Source organism: Xyrauchen texanus, chromosome 31 (assembly GCF_025860055.1).
Source record: "Xyrauchen texanus isolate HMW12.3.18 chromosome 31, RBS_HiC_50CHRs, whole genome shotgun sequence".
NCBI classification, from domain to species: Eukaryota; Metazoa; Chordata; class Actinopteri; order Cypriniformes; family Catostomidae; genus Xyrauchen; species Xyrauchen texanus.
This window is the reverse complement of record NC_068306.1, coordinates 2,106,088-2,132,390: the sequence shown is the minus strand read 5'-3', so window position 1 is coordinate 2,132,390 and position 26,303 is coordinate 2,106,088. Positions and strand designations below refer to the sequence as shown.

General features: G+C 40.8%; 1 protein-coding gene and 1 pseudogene across 2 annotated transcripts in view; one reads left to right on the top strand and one right to left on the bottom strand.

Moving 5' to 3' along the window:
* LOC127625516 (zinc finger protein 14-like) overlaps nt 1-26,303 on the top strand; it is a 91,028-nt pseudogene that overhangs the window by 14,407 nt on the left and 50,318 nt on the right.
* The window catches only part of LOC127625028 (uncharacterized), a 40,390-nt gene continuing 19,346 nt past the window's right edge, over nt 5,260-26,303 (bottom strand). Inside the window, exon 2 of one of the 2 annotated variants that reach the window (XM_052100077.1) lies at nt 5,260-11,430. In XM_052100077.1, the coding sequence (XP_051956037.1) occupies nt 8,062-9,060 (999 nt within the window). In that variant the 5' untranslated portion in view covers nt 9,061-11,430 and the 3' untranslated portion in view covers nt 5,260-8,061. Of the gene's footprint in view, nt 11,820-26,303 lie in introns of both variants that reach the window. The other variant, XM_052100076.1, reaches the window with a different exon arrangement.

Sequence of the window (26,303 nt, the reverse complement as noted above, 5' to 3'; positions counted from 1 at the left end):
TCTGGGGCTCCATGCAAGATCTCACCACGTGGAATAAGCCCAGAACTACACTGGAGGATCTAGTCAATGATCTCAAGGCAGCTGGGACCATAGTCACCAAGAAAACAATTGGTAACGCACTACGCCGTGAAGGACTGAAATCCTGCAGCACCCGCAATGTCCCCCTGCTCAAGAAAGCACATGTACAGGCCCGTCTGAAGTTTGCCAATGAACATCAGAATGATTCAGAGGAGAACTGGGTGAAAGTGTTGTGGTCAGATGAGACCAAAATTGAGCTCTTTGGCATCAACTCAACTCGCCGTGTTTGGAGGAGGAGGAATGCTGCCTATGACCCCAAGAACACTATACCCATCGTCAAACCTGGAGGTGGAAACATTATGCTTTGGGGTGTTTTTCTGCTAATTGGACAGGACAATTTTACTGCATCAAAGGGACGATGGACGGGGCCATGTACCGTCAAATTTTGGGTGAGAACCTTCTTCACTCAGCCAAGGCATTGAAAATGGGTCATGGATGGGTATTCCAGCATGACAATGACCCAAAACACACGGCCAAGGCAACAAAGGGAGGTGAAGGTTCGAGTTGCCAAACGTCAGCCTCGAAACCTTAATTACTTGGAGAAGATCTGCAAAGAGGAGATGGGACAAAATCCCTCCTGATATGTGCGCAAACCTGGTGGCCAACTAAAAGAAATGTCTGACCTCTGAGATTGCCAACAAGGGTTTTGCCACCAAGTACTAAGTCATGTTTTGCAGAGGGGTCGAATACTTATTTCCCTCATTAAAATGCAATTCAATTTATAAAATTTTTCACATACGTTTTTCTGGAGGTTTTTTTTGTTGTTATTCTGTCTCTCACTGTTCAAATTAACCTACAATTAAAATTATAGACTGATCATTTGTTTGTCAGTGGGCAAAAGTAAAATATCAGCAGGTGATCAAATACTTTTTTCGCTCGCTGTACATACACTTCAGTTAGCATTATGTGAGAAAACACTTAACTTGTTCCCCAATTTCTGATTAGGTTGGCATACATGATACATTTTTAGACACATAACCAAACCATAATCCATACCAAAAAAAAAAAAAAGACAATAGTTTATTTAACCTTTTTTGATGATCGTTTCTGTCCAGTCTGCTCGTTTTATTGCGTTTAACCCCACAGTCATTGGTTTCTTTTGCTGGCAGTGGCAGCAGGTATGCGATTAAAATTTCAAATTGGAGCCTGTACTCCATCGATTCTGGCAACCAAAAACACAATAAGATAACATTTTAAGCTCCTTATGCAGCCGAATCTGTGCTGGTTTGTATTGGCCACCTCCAGTTTTCCCTTTATTTTGCCTCCAGCTAACACTGTGACGTTATTGTGATGGCGGCACTAAAAGGGTCTATACATACCATACGAAACAGGGATCCCTTAGACAGGACACCAAAAATCTCCTTTTATTTTGGGAATCATTCATGGAGCTTGGATGTGTAAGGCAGGGTACTAATGTGTTTGCATTCAAAGGCAAAGAGCAAATGTATGATCTTTGAGAAAATCAACAAACTAACTTTCTCGCAATTAGCAACTCTCCCTGAGGCACCACACCCCACTGAGCGAAGACTGCAAATTCACACCTCATTGTTGCCCTTCCACATCTGTCCCATTCTCTCCTCTCTCCCCCATTCAGCTCAGAATCACCTACGATCTGTATGTAACAAAAGTCTATATCTGATGTATACAAATAATGTAACTAGTGTAACACGTCTGGAATCATTTAAAATGTCTCAGTGCGTCTGGTATAGTGCTCTTATTCCCAGGTTTGTAAACTTAATGACAGCAGTTATAAGGTCTTTGCCAAATGCTTTATAATTCTGGAGGTCTGTCTCCATCCCTGCTTGTATGTTAATGATGCATGTCCCCAGGACTTCCAAACCTAACCACTCCCAAAATCCCCTTTGTCCATGGTTTGGGTATTTAAGGAAAGGCGACACATTGCTCAGGGTTCTCTGTAATCAGACGATCCCAAACAGTTTACTGTTTGTACTTTATATCAGGTGATAGCAATTCGAATTTCTTATGTTTTGATAAAATGTCTAACTTTGACTTATCACTGTCTAATTGGAATTGATGAATTGATTATGTTACCTGATCAATAAATTGTCAACATTTGATTTTATTCTGACTGACTCTGACATTGTGTTTCCCAAACAGATTAAACGATTCGTATGTTACCGCAAGTCTGCGTCAGATTAGTGACGACTAATAATTGGCATCGATTCAAGTGTAAATTCGGGTGTCTTACCTCTGTTTTAATTTGATGTTTCTCCAGATAAGTGTACGTGGAAAACCACGCATGGCCAATCCAAAGCTATTATAAGAGAAGTTAAGTTGGTCAACTTACATCTGTAATAGTGGCCGTGACATCTACTGAAGAAAACGTTCAAGTGTATGCAATTCCATGGGGCTATACTGAAGTATCTTTGATTGTGTATACATGAACGTAACCGATCTCAGGTATATAGGAATTACCTCTGTTTGATGATCCAATACTGCCCGCTTGTGATCGTGAGACCCGCGGTGTAGAGAAAACACGCGAGGACCTCAAAGCGACATAGTTTCTTAATCTAAATGGGTAAAGTATAATTAAAGGAGTTAAAGGAATAATCAAACATTCGCTCACTTTTAATGATACTCAGATATCAATAAAAACCTTTTTCATTTATGGAGTCAGATGAATAAATGAGGTAATACATAAGAGAAAATGTATTTCATTTAATATTGTTGTTATAAGAAAGACAGTAATGCGCAGAGACCTTCACCCGTATTATTGGAGACCGCCATTGGACCGATAAACGGGCTTACAGATGCCCTCTATTAGATATTTCTTGTAATTGCCACTTATTACATATATAAAATAGTTTTCTATTATTTTTACATTTAAGTTGATATTTTTATTATATTTGTATTTTTTATAAAAATTAAGAAATACGTTTTTTAACAATAAACTCTAAAAACCAGGCTTGCCAAATACCTCAAAACATGTGAATATGCACAAAAAGGAATGATGACATTTAATGCATTGTCATGGCAACAGTATTTAAGATATCAAGAATCCCTTCAGAATTTTTAATCTGTAATGTCTTAACATTATTAAAAACAATTTAAGCAATTCAGGTTAACATAATATGGATATTTCAGCATCTGTTAAAAGAGACACACTTCCTTCTGCCAGTTGGTGGCGCTATGACCGTGACCCACAATAGTCACATTAATCTGATTAGCCTGCAAGGACAAACATTTGGCTCAATTTTGATGTTTTTAATTTTCTGCACACTGAAGATGAGTCGTTTCCTTATTACATTTTTTGTACATAGTTTTATCGCTTCGCCATGGCAACTCTGTTCGATATATAAAAAATCCCTTTGCATTTTAGCATCATCAACGTCTTGGCATGATGTCGCTCACATTTGGTACCTGTAGCATAAAATCCCTGGGAGGAGTATATCAAATTCCTCAACATGCCTTTTTCAAACAATCCAAAATGGCCAACTTCATTTTGGGCAGAGCTAATGACTGTCAGAGTGAAAGTGGTCCGGTTTGATGAGATCTATATGTGTACAAAGTTTGGTGACTGTACCTCAAAAGGGATGTGCTAGATAGCCCCCCGAACATGCCCATGTTCTAGGTGGCGCAAAAGGGCCCCTTCTACACCCCCCACCTGTATCTCTGCCACGCCCTAATGGCCAGAAACTCTGATGTGTGTGCAAACCTTCAAGAGTTTTCACACGTTATGTACCACAAAAGTACCGAAAACCTTGAAAGTGCAATAATAATAATAATCCTTAGAAGAAAAAGAGGGATCTGCATTTTCCGTGCTTGAGGCCTAATAAACAATATTGCACCAAATCAAGCACTACATCATAATGATATTACACCAGTAACAAATCAATCATGTATAATATTGATTGTACAATCCTTTTGAATTTATTATTTTCCATTTATTTTGTTTATTGTAGAGCTGATGGAAGTGAGAGAAGAACGTGAAGTGCTGAATGAAGTGGAGGACGAACAGCATGATTTTATAACTGGAGAAAAATCTTTGAGTGGCTCAAACACTGAAAATAATTTATCTCCAAAAAATCCTCAAAAAAGAGCAACCAAGAAATCTTTCACCTGCTCTCAGTGTGGAAAGAGTTTCACATGTAAAAGCAATCTTAATAGACACATGAGAATTCATACTGGAGAGAAACCTTACACGTGCCATCAGTGTGGGAAAAGTTTTGCAGATGCAAGACATTTCAAGGAACATCTTCGCTGTCACTCTGGAGAAAAGCCATTTGAATGTGATACGTGTGATAAAACATTTGTTCTGGCACAGTCCCTAAAACAACATCTGAAAACTCACACAAATGAGAAGCCTTACAAGTGTTCATTTTGTGGAAAGAGTTTTGCACGTGTGTCCTATCTTAAACGGCACCAGAAAATTCATACCAGTGTGGGGACTCATATGTGCTTTGAATGTGGGAAGATCTTTATTACAGCCGACTGCTTGAAAAAGCACCAAAGAATTCATACTGGAGAGAAACCTTACAAGTGCTCACACTGTGAAAAGAGATTCACTCAGTCACATCACCTGAAAACACATGAGAGAATTCATAATGGAGAGAAACCATACAAGTGCTCACACTGTGGAAAGAGTTTCACTCTGTCAGAACACCTGAAAACACATGAGAGAATTCATAATGGAGAGACACCATACAAGTGCTCACACTGTGAAAAGAGTTTCACTAAGTCACATCACCTGAAAACACATGAGAGAACTCATACTGGAGAGACACCATATAAGTGCTCACACTGTGAAAAGAGTTTCAGTGAGCCACAAAACATGAAAACACACGAGAGAACTCATACTGGAGAGAAACCTTACGAGTGCTCACACTGTGGAAAGAGTTTCACTCAGTCACAAAACATGAAAACACACGAGAGAACTCATACTGGAGAGAAACCATACAAGTGTTCACACTGTGGAAAGAGTTTCGCTCAGTCACAAAACATGAAAACACACGAGAGAACTCATACTGGAGAGAAACCTTACAAGTGCTTACACTGTGGAAAGAGTTTCACACAGTCACAAAAGCTGAAAAGACATCAGAGAATTCATACTGGGAAGAAACCTTATGAGTGCTCACACTGTGGAAAGAGTTTCAGTAAATCAAAAAACCTGAAAACACACAATAGAATCCATACTTGAGAGAAACCATACAAGTGCTCACACTGTAAAAAGAGTTTCACTCTGTCAGAAAACGTCTCTGTTACGTACGTAACCTCGGTTCCCTGAGACAAAGGGGACGAGACATTGCGTTACTAACGCATATGGGGAGTGCCTTCATACACGACCTATTTGAAACCTCTCTACAATAATGGCAATATTCTAATATTGGCTATGGTGTTTGAGCCTCAACTGTTGTGGCGCGAAACTGACCATTATAAAACGGGTGCACACACACCATTTCCTGAGAATTTCTGACTGAGAACAAGGAGCGCATTGCTCGTGCCTCAAGAACTCTGAGTCTTGTGGTTCGGCTAGCGTTCGCAATGTCTCGTTCCCTTCGTCTCAGGGAACCAAGGTTATGTACGTAACCGAGACATTCCCTTACGACTTCAGTCCACTTGACATTGCGTTACTAACGCATATGGGGAACAGAATCCCATCACGCCACACTATATGACATAACTTCCTAAAGTGGAAACATGGCGGCACAGTCTTATCGGACAACGACCGACACGAGTATGCAGCAGTGAGTGATCCTCATGATGGCCAGGAGGAGAGCACTCATAATGAATATATGAGCTATAGCCATATAGTATGAATTACTCCTTATGAACCCGGCTGGGAAGGGAGTTTATTTATAATGAAGTGCTTGTGACTTATGGAATTATAACAGCCTGCAGGCGGTTGTGTAAATGATGCAGAGCCCATACTTAAAAAGGGGGCTATCTATCTTATATATATATGGCCAATGAATAGCAAGTGCTCTAAACAGAGAGGACTTGTGAAGTAAGAGACGTTAACGTCTATGTTGTAAAACCTTGCGAACGTGTTTTGTGAGGACCATCCTGCTGCAAAACATATGTCTTGTAAGGACACACTATTCGTCCATGCCCATGAGGAGGCCATGCCTCTAGTTGAGTGTGCTTTAACACCAATTGGGCAATTCTGACCCTGCGATTCGTAAGCCAGTGTAATTGCATCGACAATCCAGTGAGAAAGTCTTTTCTTGGAGATGGACATTCCTTTTGTGCGTCCTCCATAGCATATAAAGAGCTGATCAGACAGTCTGAACTGGCAAGTACGCTCAACGTATGTATGTAGCGCCCGCACAGGGTATAACAAATGCAATGATTGTTCCTCATCCGAATTAAATGGGGGAGGGAAGAATGCCTGGAGGTGAACCACTTGCGCTTTGAAGGGTGTGGTCAGAACCTTGAGTACATAGCCTTTCCTGGGTTTGACAGTGGCTCTTGAAAGGCCGGGGCCAAACTCCAGACAAGAATTGTCGACTGATAACGCATGTAGTTCACCGACCCGTTTTACTGAGGCCAGAGCCAGCAGTAGTGTGGTCTTAACGGAAAGCATGCGCAAATCAACAGAGTACAAAGGCTCGAAAGGGGGCCCTGCGAGAGCTTTTAGGACTAAAGTTAGGTCACAAGTCGGGATTGTAGCTGGCCGAGGCGGGTTTAATCGTCTTGCTCCTTTTAGGAACTTTATGATTAAATCATGCTTGCCTATAGAGGCGCCGGCTTCATGTGCGTGATACACAGCTATAGTTGCCACATACACTTTGAGCATTGACTGGGTGAGTCCTGCGTCTAATCGCTCTTGAAGAAATATTAGAATTTCATGTATGGGGCAGTTTACTGGGTCCTTACTACGTGAGGGACACCAGTCAGTGAAAACCTTCCATTTTTGTGCAGAGGCGTCTTGTGGACAGTGCTCTGGCTTGTAAAATGGTGTTCATGACTGAATGCGTCAGTTCTGGTGCGTGTAGTGCGCCCAGTTCAGCAGACACACATGCAGGTTACACAGCTGGGGCTGGGGATGCCAGATTGTGCTGTGCGCCTGAGAGAGGAGATCCCTCCTCAGTTTTATTTCCCATGGTGGGCTGTACAGCATCTCTATCACTTCTGGAAAACATGGCTGGTTGGGCCATCTCGGCACAACTAATAGAACTGTTTCCTTGTCCTCCCAGACTTTGCATATGACAGAGAGGATTAGGCATAGCGGAGGAAACGCGTATTTGCGTTTCACCGGCCATTTGTGTGCCATTGCATCCGTTCCCAATGGGGCTTGGGACTTCGAATACCAAAGGGGACAGTGGGTATTCTCCACTGAGGAAAATAGGTTGATTTCTGCTTTGCCGAATATTTCCCAAATCCTCAACACCGTCTGAGGATGAAGTCTCCAATCGCCCGGTATCACCCCTTGGCGTGACAGTAGGTCCGCGCCGTAATTCAGGCAGCCTGGGACATATGTCGCTCGCAGGGGGAGGAGATCACGCTCGCTCCATAGGAGGTGCCGTGTCATTCTCGGCAGTGGCGGTGAATGAACTCCACCATGGCGGTTTATATATGCCACAACTGACATGTTCTGAGCGAACCAGGACATGACAGTTCGCTATTTCTGACTGAAAAGACTTCAAGGCTAGAATTACAGCCAATAGTTCTAGGCGGTTGATATGCCACGCCCTCCTCGGACCTGTCCAGGTGCCAAAAGTCGGGCGCCTATCGCACACCTCCCCCCAACCTGTGTTGGAAGCATCTGTAGTCACTACTTTCTGCCTGATAATTTGCCCCAGCGCCACACCTCGCTGGTAAAATGCAGGAGCTGTCCATGGTACCAATGCAGCTATACAGCGGCGGGATATAGTGAGACACATGCGCCCTTGGCGCCAAGCATGTTGTGGCACACAGCGCTTCAGCCAGCACTGAAGTGGTCTCGTGTAAGAGACCTAATGGGATGACGGCCGATGCCGCCAGCATAAATCCCAATGCTTTCTGAAACAGCTTCAGAGGAAGTCATCTCCCCAGTTTGAACTGAGACAGACTTTGTAGAATGGCCTGAACGCACTCGCTCGTGAGGTGCGCGCACACGCTCGTGGAGTCGAGGCAGACTCCCAAAAAGGAGATATTTCGGCTGGGAGAGAGCGTGCTCTTTGCCCAGTTTACATTGAGGCCCAAGCTGTGTAGATGCTGAAGCAGTAATCTCTGTGTTGGCATAACAGAGCCTCTGATTGTGCTAGTAACAGCCAATCGTTGAGGTAGTTCAATATGCGTACGCCGCTCAGTCTCAGAGGGGCGAGCACTGCATCGTTGCACTTCGTAAATGTGCGAGGAGCCAGAGACAGTCCGAAGGGCAGGACTTTGAATTGATATGCTGTTCCCTCGACCGCGAATCTCAAAAACATCCTGTGGTGCTGTACAATTTGGATATGGAAGTACGCATCCTTCAGATCTATCGACGCAAACCAATCGTGTGGGCGTATATGTGATAGAATTTGTTTCTGAGTAATCATTTTGAATGGGCGCTTTATAAGTGCGTGATTTAAATGTCTCAGATACAGGATTGGCCGAAGTCCGCCGTCTCTCTTTGGGACAAGAAAATAACGGCTGTAAAACCCTTTTTGTGCTTGACAATTTGGCACAATCTCTATCGCATTTTTCATGATTAGATTGTGTATTTTGGCTTGTAACACTGGCGCGTCTTTGGATTAAACCGTGGAAGACAGAACACCGTTGAAACGGGGTGGCCGGCGAGCAAATTAGATCATATAGCCATGTTCGATCGTTTTTTGCACCTATTCTGAAATGCCCATTAGGGCTCGCCACGCGTCTGCGTAATGGGACAGAGGGCACTTTGGTTTGCTCACCGTATGATATAATGCGTCGCTTACCACAGGGAAGCGGTTGTGCATAATGTGTGTGCTTTGAAGAGGAAAAGGTCTCTTTTTTGAGAATGTATGAGCATCTTGTGCATTTGCAATGAGTGCTGTATTCTTTATTGCATTTGTATTGCATATGACACAGAAACAAAAAAATTTAAACCATTGTGAACAGCAATATTCCTCTCCCGACGAACAGCAGTGGGGAGGTGGGGAACAGTGTTCTGTCTCCAATCGAGCCTTCTGTCTCCAATCGAGGGCTTCATTTTCCTCTACATAGCGTTGTGCCTGTTAGGAGCGCTTCCACTGTGCGGGAGAGTTCCTCCTGTCGGCGCGAGGTGGGCGCTGATGCGGCTGCTTCCATTTGGGCTAAGGCATGCGTGGCCTCACTGGTGGCTCAGCGGGGGCCGGTGCAGGCTGAGTTAGCGGGCATGCGTCTTTTAGCCAGGCGCTGGCATGAGACATAGCGGGGGCGAGCCGTCTGCGGTATGCTCCGTTTGGGCATGAAGTGCCTTATGGCTTGTGACTGCTTCTGAGTTGTGACTTAGCGCTCAGCAAATGTACTCACTGCGCCGCCAAAGAGGCCGGCTGGAGAAACTGGGGCAGCCAATAGAGATGTCTTCTCCCTGTCACTCATCTCCGTGAGTGTCAGCCATACATGCCTTTCCAGACCAGGTTACCCATGGACTTCCCGATGGCCTGCGCCATGACTTTCGTGGCGCAGCGCCAAGTCTGTAGCGGCCCGATGCTCTTTAAAAGTCTCCGGATCAAAGCCTTGCTCGTCCATTTGTCTGAGGAGCTTTGCTTGGAATACCTGAAGCACTGCCATTGCATGGAGTGCTGATCCAGCTTGTCCTACCGCTGAGTAGGCTATCCCCGCCAGTGTGGACGTCTGCCTACACTGCTTAGAAGGATGAATGGGGCGTGATTTCCATGCCCCGCTACTCGTTGGGCAGAGATGTGCTGCTACCGCCGCCTCCACCTTGGGTGGTTGACCATAGCCGTTCTTTTCCCCGTGGTCCACGTTCGTGAGAACGTAGTCACTGCATGTGCGCGCTGAGAGGGGCACGTGCCAGGACTTAGTTCGCTGTGCACCTTAGGGAAGAACGGGGCAGTTCTGCGGGGCGCGGCTGCTTGACGGCGTCCGGACTGCAAGAACCACTCATCAAGGTGAGACTGTCCAGGTACCTCTGGGGGAGACCACTTGAGATTGAGTTCTTCGAACGCCCTTGCAAGGACGCGAAGCATCTCCCTGTCAGTGGTGCGCACAGGATTCTCGCCCTCGCTGGGGGGTGCAGTAGCATCATCCATTGACCAGTCACCTGATGCAGCGAGAGACATGACATCATCCTTATCATCCCCAGCGTCAGATCCACCAAATTAGATGAGGCTGCAAGCTGCTTCAGAGAGCCGGACCTCATCTCGCACATAGCGTATGGGGAAATATGCGCTTTGTGGAGATTGAGGGGCTCGTGGGGCGTGTGCTGGCACGAAATCCACCTCAAGTTCATCCTGCTCGACCTCGTGGCCCCGCCGTGCCCCCTCGTGTGAACCCTCAGGAATCACAGAAGAGGCTGGTGGGAGGGCGCGAGAGGCTGAACCATCCCTCAGAACGAGGGCGATTCGTGAGCGAAGCGACTTGAGACTCATGTCCTCACAGTGAGGACAATCTGTCTCCATGAGAGCTGACTCTGCGTGGGTGCAGCCCAGACAGAAAACGCAGCTCTCATGCTTGTCTGACGGTGGGATGTGTCTCTCGCACAAGGAACACCTGCCGACGCGCTGCGGCGAATCAGGATACTGAGGTCCGTTCATCAGGGATGCGTCAAGTGGCGAGGCGGAGTGATGTTCGCCGGAGCAGGGGAGGGGAGATTCTTCTCTGCTGTGAAGATTCCGTCCGCTGACTGGTGTGAATCGACGGCGAAGATAGGGGGCTTCGAGACAAGAGGTAATCGCTGTCTTGAAGGAAAGAATTCTGAGGAAATGGTGTGTGTGTGCACCTGTTTTATAGTGGTCAGTTCGCGCCGAAAAGAGCGGTCAGTTTCGCGCCAAAACAGTTGGGGCTCAAACACCATAGCCAATATTATAATATTGGCGTGATTGTAGAGAGGTTTGAAATAGGTCTTGTATGAAGGCACTCCCCATATGCGTTAGTAATGCAATGTCAAGTGGACTGAAGTCGTAAGGGAACCTGAAAATACATGAGAGAATCCATATTGGAGAGAAACTTTACCACTGCTCTTCATATCATTTCTTCATCTCGTGTAAAAGGAATTGCCCAACAAGTCACAGTTAGTGGTCGATCAATATGGATTTTTCAATGGGACTACCATTTGTTATATCAGAAGAAATGGAGATTCATCAGACCAGACTGTGTTTTTCCTGTCTTTAACTGTCCAGTTTTGATGATTCTGTGTCCACTGCAGTCTCTGCTTTCTGTTCTTGTCTGACAGAAGTGGAACCTGACGTGGCCTTCTGCTGTTGTAGCACATTCGCCTCGCCTCACCTCTCTCATCAACAAGGCGTTTCCATTCACAGAACTGCCGCTCATGTGGAATATTTTTATTTAATCATTCAGTTAATCCATTTTTGATCATTGAATTGACATGTATACAATATGCATTGATCTAAAAATGACAATGTGTAATCAATGCACTATGAATAACTGCATTATGAATGTTATTCAATATGTTAGATATTTAATCATTCATTTATTGATTTAATTATCATTTAGTCAGTCTAATAATCAAAGTGCAAATCAATGGAAAAATGTAGCTTAACTTATCTAGGGAGAATTACAGCCTTTCTGTGAATGACCCAGAACAAATGTGTGTATTGATACTAAAGGAATGATCAAATGTTTTAATTAAAACAAAGTTCGGCACTGTCTGGTACCTGTCTGAAAGAGTCAGAGGACACATGTGCGTTAATTAGTGCTAGAAACGAGATGAAACAAATGTATGTGGGTGTGCACACATTTCCCATCTTACTGGAATGTGTGCAACTAATGACTGTAATAAGGGAAATCATTTCATATACTAATCAAATTCATGCAGAAAGTAATGACTGTTAGTTAATATAAAATATGTAACCATATGAAGTGATTACAGTGTGTTTTATGCATTTAAAATGAAATATGCTTTTGCCATTATTGAAGCAAGTTGGGTCAGGATGACCAGGTGGAAGGAAGACAGTGATGATGACACTAGGGGGCATGAGATGATTTTATTGGATGAAGAGGCCATCACTCAAAGAGAGGGGGTGGAACAGAAGCTGTATAAAGGATGCATGATTCTGAAGTGTCATTTCAGATGCTAGATGATCAGATGGCATCTCGGCTTTGTTCAATAAAGTCTAATCTTTGACATCTGGAACCCTGGAGAGTTTTCTTACTGAGAGGAAAAGGATCTTCAATATTCCACGACACTCACTGGATGTTGCATCTTTAGCAACACTTGCCTCTGTGATCACAAATAGATCTACAAATGTCTCCGATAGTGTAAAATGTGAAAGCATTTGAATGAAAATTAGATTCATAATAATTTTTTGGATTATTTCTATATTTGTCTTGCCATCTGTGTGTTTACATATTGTCTGATGTCACTTCTGCTGTGACAGAAACAGAAAATGTGGGGAGGCCTATAGAGGTATGATGCGTAGAATGCATTCCCCCTTTTTTACATAAGAGAATAAATAAATTGTCATTGTCATTTTACAGAATATGGCAGGAGATTTTAATACAGCTGAGGGTCCATCTACCTCCACACAGAATCGGCAGTGTAAGAAATGTTCTGCAGTTCTCCTTCCTCATTTAAATATTTGGTCTGTGTTTGTATTACAGACTTTTTCAGTCATGTTTAATTATTCTGTCTTTCTAGTTGCCTGCCAAAGAGCTGTATAAGGTCCACCTTCTGATGTTTTTGATTTGTTTTAACTTTGATACATGATACTACACTGTGATATTAGTCACATGATAAAGATTTTTCCACTTACTGAAACATTTATTGCAATCATCATTATAATTATTCATCCCATTATAATGAATGTAACATTAGCCCTTGTGAACTTTATCTGAATTTATTCTGACTCAGTTTGTGAATTTAGTTGATACAAGTAATGACTGCTGAAATGTCAAATATTTAGGCTTTTTTTATATACAGGTATATATATAATTTACATTTTCTGAATAAGTTCGTTAAAAAGAAATTCTGAAAGTATTAAAGTCTCCTACTAATTTTGTATAAACTTTATGCAACTTGTACAACAAAAAAGTAAAGAATCACTAATTGCTGCTTTATTAGAGAAAGATTTCAAATTATAGAAACATTTATTAAATGTCAATGAAATATAAGTCTGGTCACTTCAGATATTCTTGTATAATGCAACAAAATTTATTTTTAAGTTGAACAACAGCAGAGGTGTATTCCAGAAAGCAGGTTATGTGACATACCCGGGTATGTTTAAGAGTAAGTAAGCGGATAACCTCAACTTTCGGTTCCAAAAACGGAGGTAACTTTCAGGGTATGTTAGTAGTCATAGCAACTCACTCTCTGAACTTAACCTGCTCCGGAGCAGGTTATGTTCCAGAGTTAGTTTGTTTCAGAGAGGTTTCCGAGCATGGCATACCCTTTTGAAGACGATCCAGTGGATGTGGAAGCACAGATAATCCGAAATCTTCCGCCGTGAGAGGGTGTTTTCGTGTCCAAATGAATATTTGCGGCAGCGTTGCCGTTTTTCAAAAGAATCGTTAATTTATTTATAAACCATACATGGCAAACGTGACACATCGCGGATTAGCGCTTAACACGGAGCACATTTTGTGCATTGGCCTTCGCTTTTTTGCGACGGGGAGTTTTTTGTATACAGTGGGCGATGCAGAGCATGTGGGAAAGGCAACTGTGTGTAGGGCTGTTCGTACAGTATGTATTGCCCTCAAATGGTTCCTTCACACTTTTGTGCAGTTCCCGCCATAAACCACCGAGGGTCATTAAAGAGGAATTCCACAGAGTGGCGGGTTTGTCCGTTCTATGATATTCTATGACAGACCATTTACTTAATCTATCTATACTGTATACAGTCACAATCATTTTAAATGTTTCTAATTATATAACTTTCAATTTCAGGGTTCCCAAATGTGATTAGGTGCATTGATGGAACCCACATTCCCATTAAAACTCCTTCAGTCAATGAAGGAGACTATGTTAATAGGAAGTCAATCCAAAACATCAATGTGCAGGTGACAATAGATTTTTTTGGGTGCTAAACAGGGACGGACTGGGGCTAAAAAACAGCCCTGGACTTTCTCCCAAATAGGCCCATCATCCGGCCATTCGCCACTAGCCGCGCAACAGACACTAGCCAGGATGTCCTGATAATATGCCACAATACTGTATCAGACAAGGTATTCACAGCAAGTAACATCTCAAAACCAATGATGATAATAATTGGGGTTGTTTATTAATGAAGCCTCAGCCTTCAAATAAAAACAAAAAATGTACAATACCATCACATCTGCATTGAAAATAAAATACAAGTAATTAAATGTCACTGGCTACAGAAACCTCAAATTACACAAACTTGTAATTATAAAACATATAGTTACTATATACTATAACTTATAACTATTCAAATATAATGTAAGCAAATTTAAAAGTGTAGTAGGCCTTATAAAACTAACTTTCTGTCATATTTGCTGAAACTGACCCTGTGTTCAAGTAGAACTACATGAAGCAGGTAATTAAAAAAATCTGTCTCCTCTGGTACTACCTGCAGCCTAGTGTGATTTGCAGAAATCCACAGCTCCCTGTTCAGATGCACCCATCAGGGCCATAAGGGGTGTCTAACTGCGTTATTTACTTTATGGTTTCCATGGTGACGCGTCATTGCTTGTCACGTGACACACCGCAGCCACAACAGCACTGAATGAATGATGATATGCTTTATGCCGTTTTTCCTTTTTTATTAAAAATATTCACACATTTGTTAGCATGTTAGCATGAAATATCTGATATTCAGATTGTCAAATAAATGCAAGTGGGTGAGTTTTGTTGTCTAAACACCTTTATAACGATCGCGTTAGTTGAGCTGTGAGCGATGGGCGCCGTCATAGTGCCACAGTTCAGAGAATCGGATCTGTTGGATTTAGGCTACAACACGTTAATTCATCCACTTCTCCCAAAATACATGAAAGTAAGTGACCGGTGAACTGGGAGAAGAATAGAGTAAACTTTAAAGTTACTTTCACAATGTGTATCTGATTGATATGAATAAAACGTGTCTAATTATTATGGAAAGGAATATTATTGCCGTTTCCATAGACATCAGTGTGTATTTTACAAACTCTATGTCTCTCTAAATGTATTGTATTGTTTGTTTAGTACCTACGTATGTGAAATGAAATTATATGTCTGAAACCTAAAACTTAAAAGAAACATTATGTGGTTGAAAACACTGAAAACTAAGTTGTGATATGACAGCGCTGAGCGCGTCCGTCTCTGGCTCAGCGCCAGCCAACGCGCGAAAGCACATTTAATATTAGCAGCTAATCACGGTGCACTGACCGTTCTAATCACACTGGTGTGTGTGTGTGTGTGTGTGTGTGTGTGTGTGTGTGTGTGTGTGTGTGTGTGTGTGTGTGTGTGTGTGTGATCGTACGTGCGAAAGGGTTAATTTCGTCCTGGCTGCAGCTCATGTACAAAACTGTACATTTTTCTAAACTGACCTGCTTCCATTACAAATCTGACTGCGGCCGGGGACGAATCACAAACTGGCTAGTAGGCCGACTCTTCTTCCTCAGTTTTTTTTTTTTACACGTTGCATATAAGTGATCGTATTAATGTCCCTACTGTTGGCTGTTCATATTGCTTTATTATACTTTTTTTTGTGCCGACGGACGGCCCTCGGTTGGACGGCCGTTCTGGACTTTTCCCGAACGCACAGATTGTCAGTCCGTCCCTGGTGCTAAATGTTTGGGTGTTTAAACCATTAAATCACCCTCATTACTGGTCCCCACTAACTAGGTAATATGTGATGCAACCCACCTCATCACTAATGTTGAAGCCAAATGGTCAGGGTCTGTACATGATGCCAGAATGTTTAGGGAGTCATCATTGTGCCACAAATTTCAACAGGGTATGTTTTGCCTTACACAGTGTTTTTTTTTTTTTTTTAATGCTTTTTTATGCAATTATACACTTTAACTACCTTTATAGGACACTTCAATGGTTACTTGCTGGGGGACAGAGGGTACCCTTGTCTGCCCTATATGATGACACCCTACCCTGAACCTGAGCCTGGACCACAGGCACAATTCAACCTGGCCCACAGCAGAACACGGGTCAAGGTGGAAATGACCATAGGCATCCTGAAGGCAAGGTTTCAGTGCCTGCGTGGGCTCAGGGTCAGCCCAGAAAGGTCATGTGACATCATAGCTGCTTGTGTTGTTCTTCACAACATTGCCACACTGAGAGGTGAGAGGGCCCCCCCTTCTCTTGATGAAGATGGCCAAGAGGAACCCCCAGTGAACCCAGTAGACGAAAGAGATGGCAGGGTAGTACGAGACATGATTTGCCAAAATCACTTTAATTAAAACCAGTTAACAGTCAAGTGTTGTTCATTGTTTCTTTATTTCCTGTAACAAATGACAGATTAATGTTCACATACTGTTTCCCACCTTAAGCTGGTGCTCCAGCAATTCAATTTCAAGTCTGGCCTTTTTTAGGTTAAGCCTTTTCTCCTCCATTTGAAGCTGTATAAGGTCCATCTCCGTGTCACTTTTTCTGATTTGCTTTTGAAGGTGGACCTTATACAGCTCTTTGGCAGGCAACTAGAAAGACAGAATAATTAAACATGACTGAAAAAGTCTGTAATACAAACACAGACCAAATATTTAAATGAGGAAGGAGAACTGCAGAACATTTCTTACACTGCTAAGATTCTGTGTGGAGGTAGATGGACCCTCAGCTGTATTAAAATCTCCTGCCATATTCTGTAAAATGACAATGACAATTTATTTATTCTCTTATGTAAAAAAGAGGGAATGCATTCTATGCATCATACCTCTATGGGCCTCCCCACATTTTCTGTTTCTGTCACAGCAGAAGTGGTCTCTTCATCGTCATCCTACAGTGAAAATAAGGAAGGATGCTTGGTCTAGCTAGCAAGCAGAAACCTAAAGACAATAATCACAACTGTGACAGAGTGTGGTGTTGCAGGAGGATCCAATAATACAATGTGGCCATCAGCAACTGCAAGATAATTAAACCAATAAGATAATCATGCATGTTCAATACTCAATGTATATTCTTAAACAAATACGCATTTACTCTGTCCGTTATTTTTTGCCAAGCCAACTCTCTTTCTTTTGCTGATGCAGCAGTATTGCTTTTTTTTTTTTTTTTAGTTATAACGGGCTTATAGTCTTCATAAGCAAGCATTAAAACCTCCAACTCAGTTTCACCGAAGTATGTAGCTCGCTTTTTTTCTCCCTTGGTTTCCATGGTGACTCCTGAACTCTGCGATCCATTGACAATGTCTTTATGTACTCGCCGTGCGCGCGCATTAACTCTAGGTTACCAATAGGAGGTTGATTAAACTAACTCCTCACAGGTGTTTTGGAACCGACATACCTAGAGTAAGCAAGTTTGGGGTTAATCAACCAAGAGTTTAAGGTTTATCTGACGGTAAGTTAACCTTGCTTTCTGGAATACACCCCAGAGGGCTGTTTCACAAAACCAAGATAGCGGATTAAGCCGGGATTTTCCAGATATCCTGGCTGAATTAAGCCGGGACTCGGTTTCACGAAAGCAGTAGCACATAAGTTACCATGGCGATTTATTCTGTGCAGCTAGCCTGCTCCAGACCAGGCTAACAGCCAGGCTTAGTCAATCCTGGTGCCTTATCTGTTCAGTCAGTGGTCTCGCCGATCAGAAACCAATGTGTTTTGTCAGTTATTCCGTTTTGTCATCTATGTGTTCAGCGCAATTTTTATCAGCCTGCATTAAAATACCTCAGATACATATTGGCATTCAGTCAAGTACTATTATTATTGTAACATTATGATGGTAGCCTACCATTATTAATAATAATTATCCATATGGGCATTGTTACTGTTCAATTGTGTTTTTGAAGACTGCTGTTGTTCTAAGTTTGACAGATAGGTCTTTAATAGGCTATTGTATGTGATGAGGGAATTAGAGAAATGGCTGATAAAGAAGCAAAAGTGTTGTCAATCAAGTCAGGCAATATAAGTAGCTCTAAACACATGTTTCGTCCTTTACAATGGCATGCCCATTTTTGGATGACATCGTAGAAGATGAAGCACTTATATTGAGAAGGGCTTTCAGACGTGAAAAAGTGTTTCGGGACAGGTCCGACCCATTGGCTTTTCCCGACAATTACCTGCAAGAGCGTTACCGCTTTTCTGGGGATGGCATCCGCTACCTGTGCAGACTGTTGGGTCCCAAAATTCAGCACCGCACCGCATGGAGCCATGCCTTGACCATTTCACAGATGATCTGTATTGGGCTCAGATTTTTCGCTAGTGGTATGTTCCTATATGCAGTAGGAGATGCTGAAAATCTTAGCAAAGCCACTATTTGCCGCACCGTCAGAAGTGTGTATTTGGCATTAAAAGGATATACGCACATCTTCATAACCTTCCCCGGCCACAGAAGAATGAACTATATCAAGGAGGGATTCTACAACATTGCAGGTAACATGAATTAGGCTACACATCACAAAATAAACTTTAGAACAGGTGGAATACTTTTCTTTCCTTTTTTGATACAGGATTCCCTAATGTTATTGGTGCGCTGGACTGCACACACATTAGGATAAAACGCCCCTCTGGTGCACATGAAGGTGATATTGTTAACAGAAAATCCTTTCATAGTATCAATGTTCAGGTAAGAGTGGGTTATGATTAGACCTACTATCAACTACATACATTTATTATGTGCATTAAATGACCTCAACACTTATTGCTTCAGATGATCTGTGATGCTGACTGCATCTTCAGCAATATCGAGGCAAAGTGGCCTGGCTCAGTCCATGACTCCCGAGTCTTGATCTTGACCTGTTGCCAGGTCCTCTTTGGTCCAGTCATGTTTGTTCTGTATAAATATTGATAGGATGTGTAACAAAAAAGAGTAACATAAATTAATCAGCTGTCAGATTCACACGTTACAACATTGACTTCCACTGTTCATTTTAAGTTTACAGTTGTTCATTTGAGCAAATGACAAGTAACTCCTTGAATGTATAATTATGACGCTTTCAGTAGCTACTTACGATTCAGTCGATCCGCTATTGTTTGCCATGCCCTTCTCGCTCCTTTATAATAGCGGCAGTGTTTCCTTTTCTGAGTATGATGTGCTTCAATTCGTCGTAAGTCTCCATTAAAAGATGTTGCTCATTTGCTGTGAAGTATGGCGCACGCAACTTATCCATTGTAGCATCAATGAATCTGTGATGGACCGTGTGGTCTCTTGAAGAAAGCTGTTGACACCCACTTATCTGAATTACTTACACCGGGCTTGACATAGCCGCTCCTCCTGAGCCTGGTTTGGCCTTTGTGAAACTGATAAAGCCAGGATGCACTGATCACACTAGGTCAAGCCCAGCTTTATCTCTTATCCTGGATTTCTAAATTCTGCTTTTGTGAAACAGCCCTCAGGACTGATGAATCAGATGTTGGTGTTTTATTCACTCCAGTCCAGCAGGAGGTGGAAATTCACCGGAAGTTGTTTCATAGACCGACAGAAAACACCAGAAGAAGAAGAGCTGAAAGTTCGTACACTCGGTAAGTGTTCAATGTGTTTTATAATATTATTGGGGTTTGTATTTATTTTTCTGTGCATGTTTTTTTTTTTTAAATCTATTTGGTGTTTTAGCTGGTTTTGTTACTGGTCGAATGTACGAGGTGAGAAAAACTTTAAAAAACAGTTCATGGGGTCGGTTGCACCAGCTATGCACGTTGCAACTTAACCTACTTGTGGTGTAAATGGGCACTTCTATGTTCAGACTGAAGGCACATTGGATTTTTTTTTTCTCGAAAAAGATCTCTTCAGGCAGACTGTCCGCACTATTAACTGCAAATGATTAAATCAGATTCACGCGATTAGACAACCAACCTATCTGCGCGTGTTTATTAGGTAACGAGGTAGCCGTACCCACATGCTTTCAAAACAGATGCGGGAAAAATGGAGGTGCATCATCTCGCTCTCCAAATAAGCGTCCTCCATCACAGTTAAAACTCAGCGACGGAGGAGTCTTTTAAATATTGTGATGTTCCGTGGTCCTGTCACTGATTTATGACGTCATCGTTGTGTGTCGCGTTAAGAGTGACGCAAAAGACCATTTGAAATCCGAATTCATCAGCCAGAGCTTCCGGACTGAAACCACCTCCCGATGTGGTTTGAATTAGATTTCTTGTGGTTTTTTGGTGTCTAGACTATCAAAAATCTGATTTTTAGTGGCAGTCTGAACAAGGCAGACAACAATTTACACACTACTAAATATTTGAGCGTTGCATCATTAAACTTCGGTAGGATTAGAAACCTTACGGATAAACTAAATATTTATGGCAGGTAAGTGCTCATGGAGAAATTTTGTTTTTTGAAGATGGAAAGTGAGTCAGATGGAGTTGGGAATGTCATTCCAGTGTGGTATGATGAAGCTGAAAGTCTGGGAAAGTGTTTTGGTTCTTTGTGTTGGTACAACAAGGCTCTGCAGAACTGATTTTACGTATGCTGGATCAGACCCACTGACTGTTCAGTATGTCTGCATCAGAGCCATGAATTTGATATGTGCATCAACCGTCAGCCAGTTAATTTTGTGTGACGGGCATCAAACATTTCGACATTCAGTATGATGTTGACATTTACACCCGTTTACATTCACGAGAGAGAGAAAAATGTACTTTTAAGGGGCTATTCAGCATGAAACTGACCTAATGGGGCAGTTTTTAGGGTGCATCGCCTGGTGTCAAGTTTGAACACATTCAAAATATAAGATATTAAAATAAATGTCTATTTTTCCAGCCTGTTGTATTAGTATTTACCACTTATTTTAGATATAGTTCCAATATATTGGTATTTACACAGGGCAAATATTCTATTTAAAATCTACTTTTATTACATAACGTCCCCCGTTATGGGGATTTAATTTATTACAGCTGACAGTTATGTGAACAAACAAGGTTTGATCAACCGTAACAAGATCTAACTGAAATTCACAGCTTTTTTAACACTGCTGTTTACAAATTTGAAGGCTGTTTATTGGATCAATACAGGTAAACTTCATATTATGCTACTATGCATTATGGAGAGCTTACAACCTACTTGTTAAGTCTTACCTTAAGAACAGGTGGTGCAACCAATTCAAGCGCTGATTTAGTTACAAGCTAACTAGTAGTTACTAAGCCCTTAGTGTTAACTTTACGTCCTAACTTAAATGCAAGTGCAGTTGTGTTTATTTCACCTTCACCAGGAGATTTTATTATGAAACGGGAAAAGTGCAATGTTTGTTTGACAGTTATGAGTTTCACTTCTTGTGAACCGCTGTCAAACTCTCCTTTATTGTTCCATGTTTGTAGATTTGTATAATAACTTTATAGCAGTTACTAATGTTCAGAATTGCTTGAATGCTTGAACCTGCACTACTTCAGAATGGAGGTTAACTGCGCTAAAAACACGAGCCCAACGCATGCACACAGATCAGTGCATCGCCGGTTCATTCTGAAGTGCACACCGACCATGTTTATCCATCTTTAATCACAGACTTTGGCAGTTAAATATTCACAAATGATCATATCTCCATTTTGTTGTTATTTTGATTAATTATAGAGCCCTGAAGGATTGTGAAATTAGTCTACTCATGCAATCTATAAAACTTAATGGCCAAATGAAGGCTTATTATATTAATATTCATTGCGATATTCACGCTATTGTTAAATTCTAAATCTTCAGCAAAATCATTGCGATGATATCGTAGGTATTCGCCCAGCCCTAGTTAGTTATATTGACACTTTTCGTTGCCACTGTTTTTAAACTAAGTCGACATACCGGCTCCTTCACGTTAATGGGCACATTAATAACTTTATTTATTGAACTTGCTGGACATCCTCCCAGTAATGCATTACAATAATCTAGTCTTGAGGACATTAACACATTAGTTAGTTTTTCAGCATCAGCAACAGAGAGTATGTGTCGTAATTTAGCAATATTTCTGAGGTGGAATAATGCTGTTCTACAAACATTGGATATTTGATTTTCATGGGACAGATTGGTATCAAATATAACTCCCAAGTTCTACACTGTAGAAGAAGTAACAGTACATCCATCCAGAGTCAAATTATATTTTTGAGGTTTTTGTTCTGCTAATTAGCATCTCTGTTTTTTCGGGAATTGATTTAAAGGAAATTTCTGACAATCCAATCTCAGATTTCATTGAGTCACTTTGCTGAATTGGAGAATTGTGAATTTTCATTGGATTTAGAAGAAATATAAAGTTGGGTATCGTCGGCATAACAGTGGAAGCTTATTCCACGATTCCTGATAATATCTCCCAGGAGAAGCATATACATGGAGAAAAGCAGAGGCCCTAAAACTGATCCCTGTGGCACTCCATACTTAACTTTTTTGTTTGATTTGACAATTCCTTGTTTACACATACAAAGTGGTAGCATTCTGATAAATAGGACCTAAACCATTTTAATGCAAGTCCACTAATGCCAGCATAATTCTCCATCCTATTCAAGAGAATCTTGTGATCTATCGTGTCGAAGGCAGCACTGAGATCTAAAAGCACAAGAAGAGAGAGTCATGTGTAACTCTGATAAGTGCAGTCTCTGTACTGTGATGGGGCCTAAATCCTGACTGAAATTGTTCATATATATACAATTTATCTGTATAAATGAACATAGTTGGGAGGACACTACCTTCTCTAGTATTTTTGTTATAAATGGTACATTTTGGTCTATAATTAGCCAATTCTTCAGGATCAAGTTGTGGCTTCTTAATAACAGTTTGATAACTGCCATTTTAAAGTTTCTTGGGACATGTCCTACAGATAGTGAGAAGTTAATAATATTAAGAAGAGGTTCTGAGATTACAGGAGATACCTCTTTTAAGAGCTTAGTTGATATTGGATCTAACATACATGCTGTGGCTTTTGATTTTTTTAATAATTTGTTTTAGCTCTTCTTGAACTATCACAGCAAAGGATTAAAGTTGCTTGCAAAGAACTCTGTTTTGAGACAATTTTTTCTAAGGTGCTGTGACAGATGATTGCATAGTTCCAATTTTATTTCTGTATGTTTAAATTTTATCAGTAAAGAAATTCATGAAGTCAATACAATAGTAAGTGCAGCAACAGAATATCTGGTTCAGTCAATGCTTTATTCTTAATCAATTTAGCCACATTACTGAATAAACATCTAGGATTGTTGTGGTTATTTTCTATGAGTTTGCTAAAATATGCTGACCTGGCAGCTTTTAGTGCCTGTCTATAGACACTATCCTTCCATGCACTGTGAAATATCTATTATTTTGTGTTTCTTCCCCTTGTGCTCCATTTTCTGAGCTGCTCTTGAGAGCATGAGTGTGATCATTGTACCATGGTGCTGGCTTTTTTGTTTACATTTCTGTAATTGAAGGGGGTGACACTATAGCGAGTGCTAGAGACTGTGTTTATGATTATTAGTGAAGCTCTCTTTAGTGGTTTAATGAAGAGCTCTGCCTGAACGATAACATGGTGTTGATTGAGTGATAATAGCTGATTGCAGTAAACAAGAGACGAGATAATGATCCGAGATGTCATCACTCTGCGGTAGAATTTCTGTTGTATCAACATTAACTCCATATGACAGAATTAAATCTAATGTATGATTATGGTGATGAGTTGGTCCTGTTATATTTTGTCTGACTCCAAGAGAGTTGAGAATATCGATAAATGCTAATCGCAATGTGTCATTTTCATTATATATGTGAATGTTGAAGTCACCAATATTATAGCTCTATGTACATTAACTACTAGATCTGATATAAAATTTGCAAATTCCCCAAGGAATTCTGTACAGCCCTGGTGATCTATACTGTCACAATTTTGTATTTATATCTGATGGTGTCACAATAAGCATAAGTAGTTCAAAAGACTTTGAAGACCTGATCTGAGTAAATAAAAATTCACTGTAAATTGTAGAAACACCTCTTTAGACAATGCTCATGTTTTTACCAATAACCTGGGAAAGTAGATTAATTTAAACTATATATATATATATATATATATATATATATATATATATATATATATATATATATATATTATCCAAACTATGATCTGTAATAATTTCATTTACATTTCAGGGCTCAACGCTAAGGATTTAGTCCAAGACTTTTACTTGCCGTGCCAAAATTTTCACTAGCCCCAAAACAAAAATGAAAAATAGTGTGTATATGTATGTATATGTGTATATATACAGTGCCCTCCACAATTATTGGCACCCCTGTTTAAGATGTGGTCGAGGACTTCTAAAAATTGTCCTTTTTTTAAACAACATAGAACCCAAATGCAAAAAAGATAAAAATCCAACCTTTTATTTAAGTACATTACTTTGGTGGTTAAAATAAAATCAAACATTTAGAAAAAAAGAAAAACTTGAAATCAAATAAAAGGTTGGAATTTTCTCTTTTTTTGCATTTGGGTCCTCGACCACATCTTAAACAGGGGTGCCAATAATTGTGGGGGGCACTGTATATATGTGTGTATACATATATGTGTGTGTGTGTATATATATATATATATATATATATATATATATATATATATATATATATATATATATATATATACAGACACACACAGGCGGCCAAATATTTAGAATAATGTACAGATTTGACTCTTATGGAAGGAAATTGGTACTTTTATTCATCAAAATGGCATTCAGCTGATCACAAAGTGTAGTCAGGACATTAATAATGTGAAAAATTACTATTACAATTACATTTTTGTTACTACTGTTTAAGTTCTCATCAAAAAATCCTCCACGTGCAGAAATTACGTTTGTCCATATACTCAGGTGACCTTTCACCCCACACTTCCTGTTGAACTTGACCTTTCACCCTACACTTCCTGTAGCACTGTCTTGTTGGGCAATTCTCACACACCTTACATTTGAGCTGATCCTACAAGCTCAATGGGGTTAAGATCCATAACACTCTTTTCCAATAATCTGTTGTCCAGTGTCTTTTTCTCTTTGCCCACTTGAACCTTTTCTTTTTGATTTTCTGTTTCATATGTGGCTTTTTCTTTGCAAGTCTACCCATAAGGCCTGCACCCCTGAGTCTTCTCTTTACTGTTGTACGTGAAACTGGTGTTTAGCGGGTAGAATTCAATGAAGCTGTCAGCTGAGGAAATGTGAGGCGACTATTTCTCAAACTAGAGACTCTGATGTACTTATCCTCTTGTTTAGTTGTACATCTGGTCTTCCACATCTCTTTCAGTCCTTGTTAGAGTCAGTTGTTCTATGTCTTTGAAGACTGTAGTGTCTTTGTATGAAGTCTTCCGTTTTTGGGCAATTTCAAGCATTGTATAGCCTTCATTGCTCAAAACAATGATTGACTGAGTTTCTAGAGAAAGCTGTTTTTGTTTTGTAATTTTTTAACTAATATTGACCTTAAGACATGCCAGTCTATTGCAAACTGTGGCAACTCAAAAACAAACACAAAGACAATGTTAAGCTTCATTTAACAAACCGAGCGAGCTGCAGTAAAAACAATGACACTTAATGACATTGATAACAGCCAAAAATAAATACATTTAAAAGAATAAATTCCAGTACCGGATCGGTAATCAAAACATGCACAGATCTGAAACAAAAGCTCAAACTCAAGAACTGGAGACGTTTAACATGAAATGAGAAATGTAGTTAACTGAAGATCGTAGTTACAGTGAGGGGGAATAAGTATTTGATGCCCTGGTGATTTTGTACTTTTGCCCACTGACAAAGAAATGATCAGTCTATACATTTTATGGTATTTTAATTTTAACAATGAGAGACAGAATAACCAGAAAAAATCCAGAAAAACACATGTCAAAAATGTATAAATTGAATTGCATTTTAATGAGGGAAATAAGTATTCGACCCCCTCTCAATCAGAGATGTCTGGCTCCCAGGTGTCTTTTATACAGGTAACGAGCTGAGATTAGGAGCACACTCTTAAAGGGATTGCTCCTAATCTCAGTTTGTTACCTGTATAAAAGACACCTGTTCACAGAAGCAATCAATCAATAAGATTCCAAACTCTCCACCATGGCCAAGACCAAAGAGCTGTCCAAGGATGTCAGGGACAAGATTGTAGATCTACACATGGCTGGAAT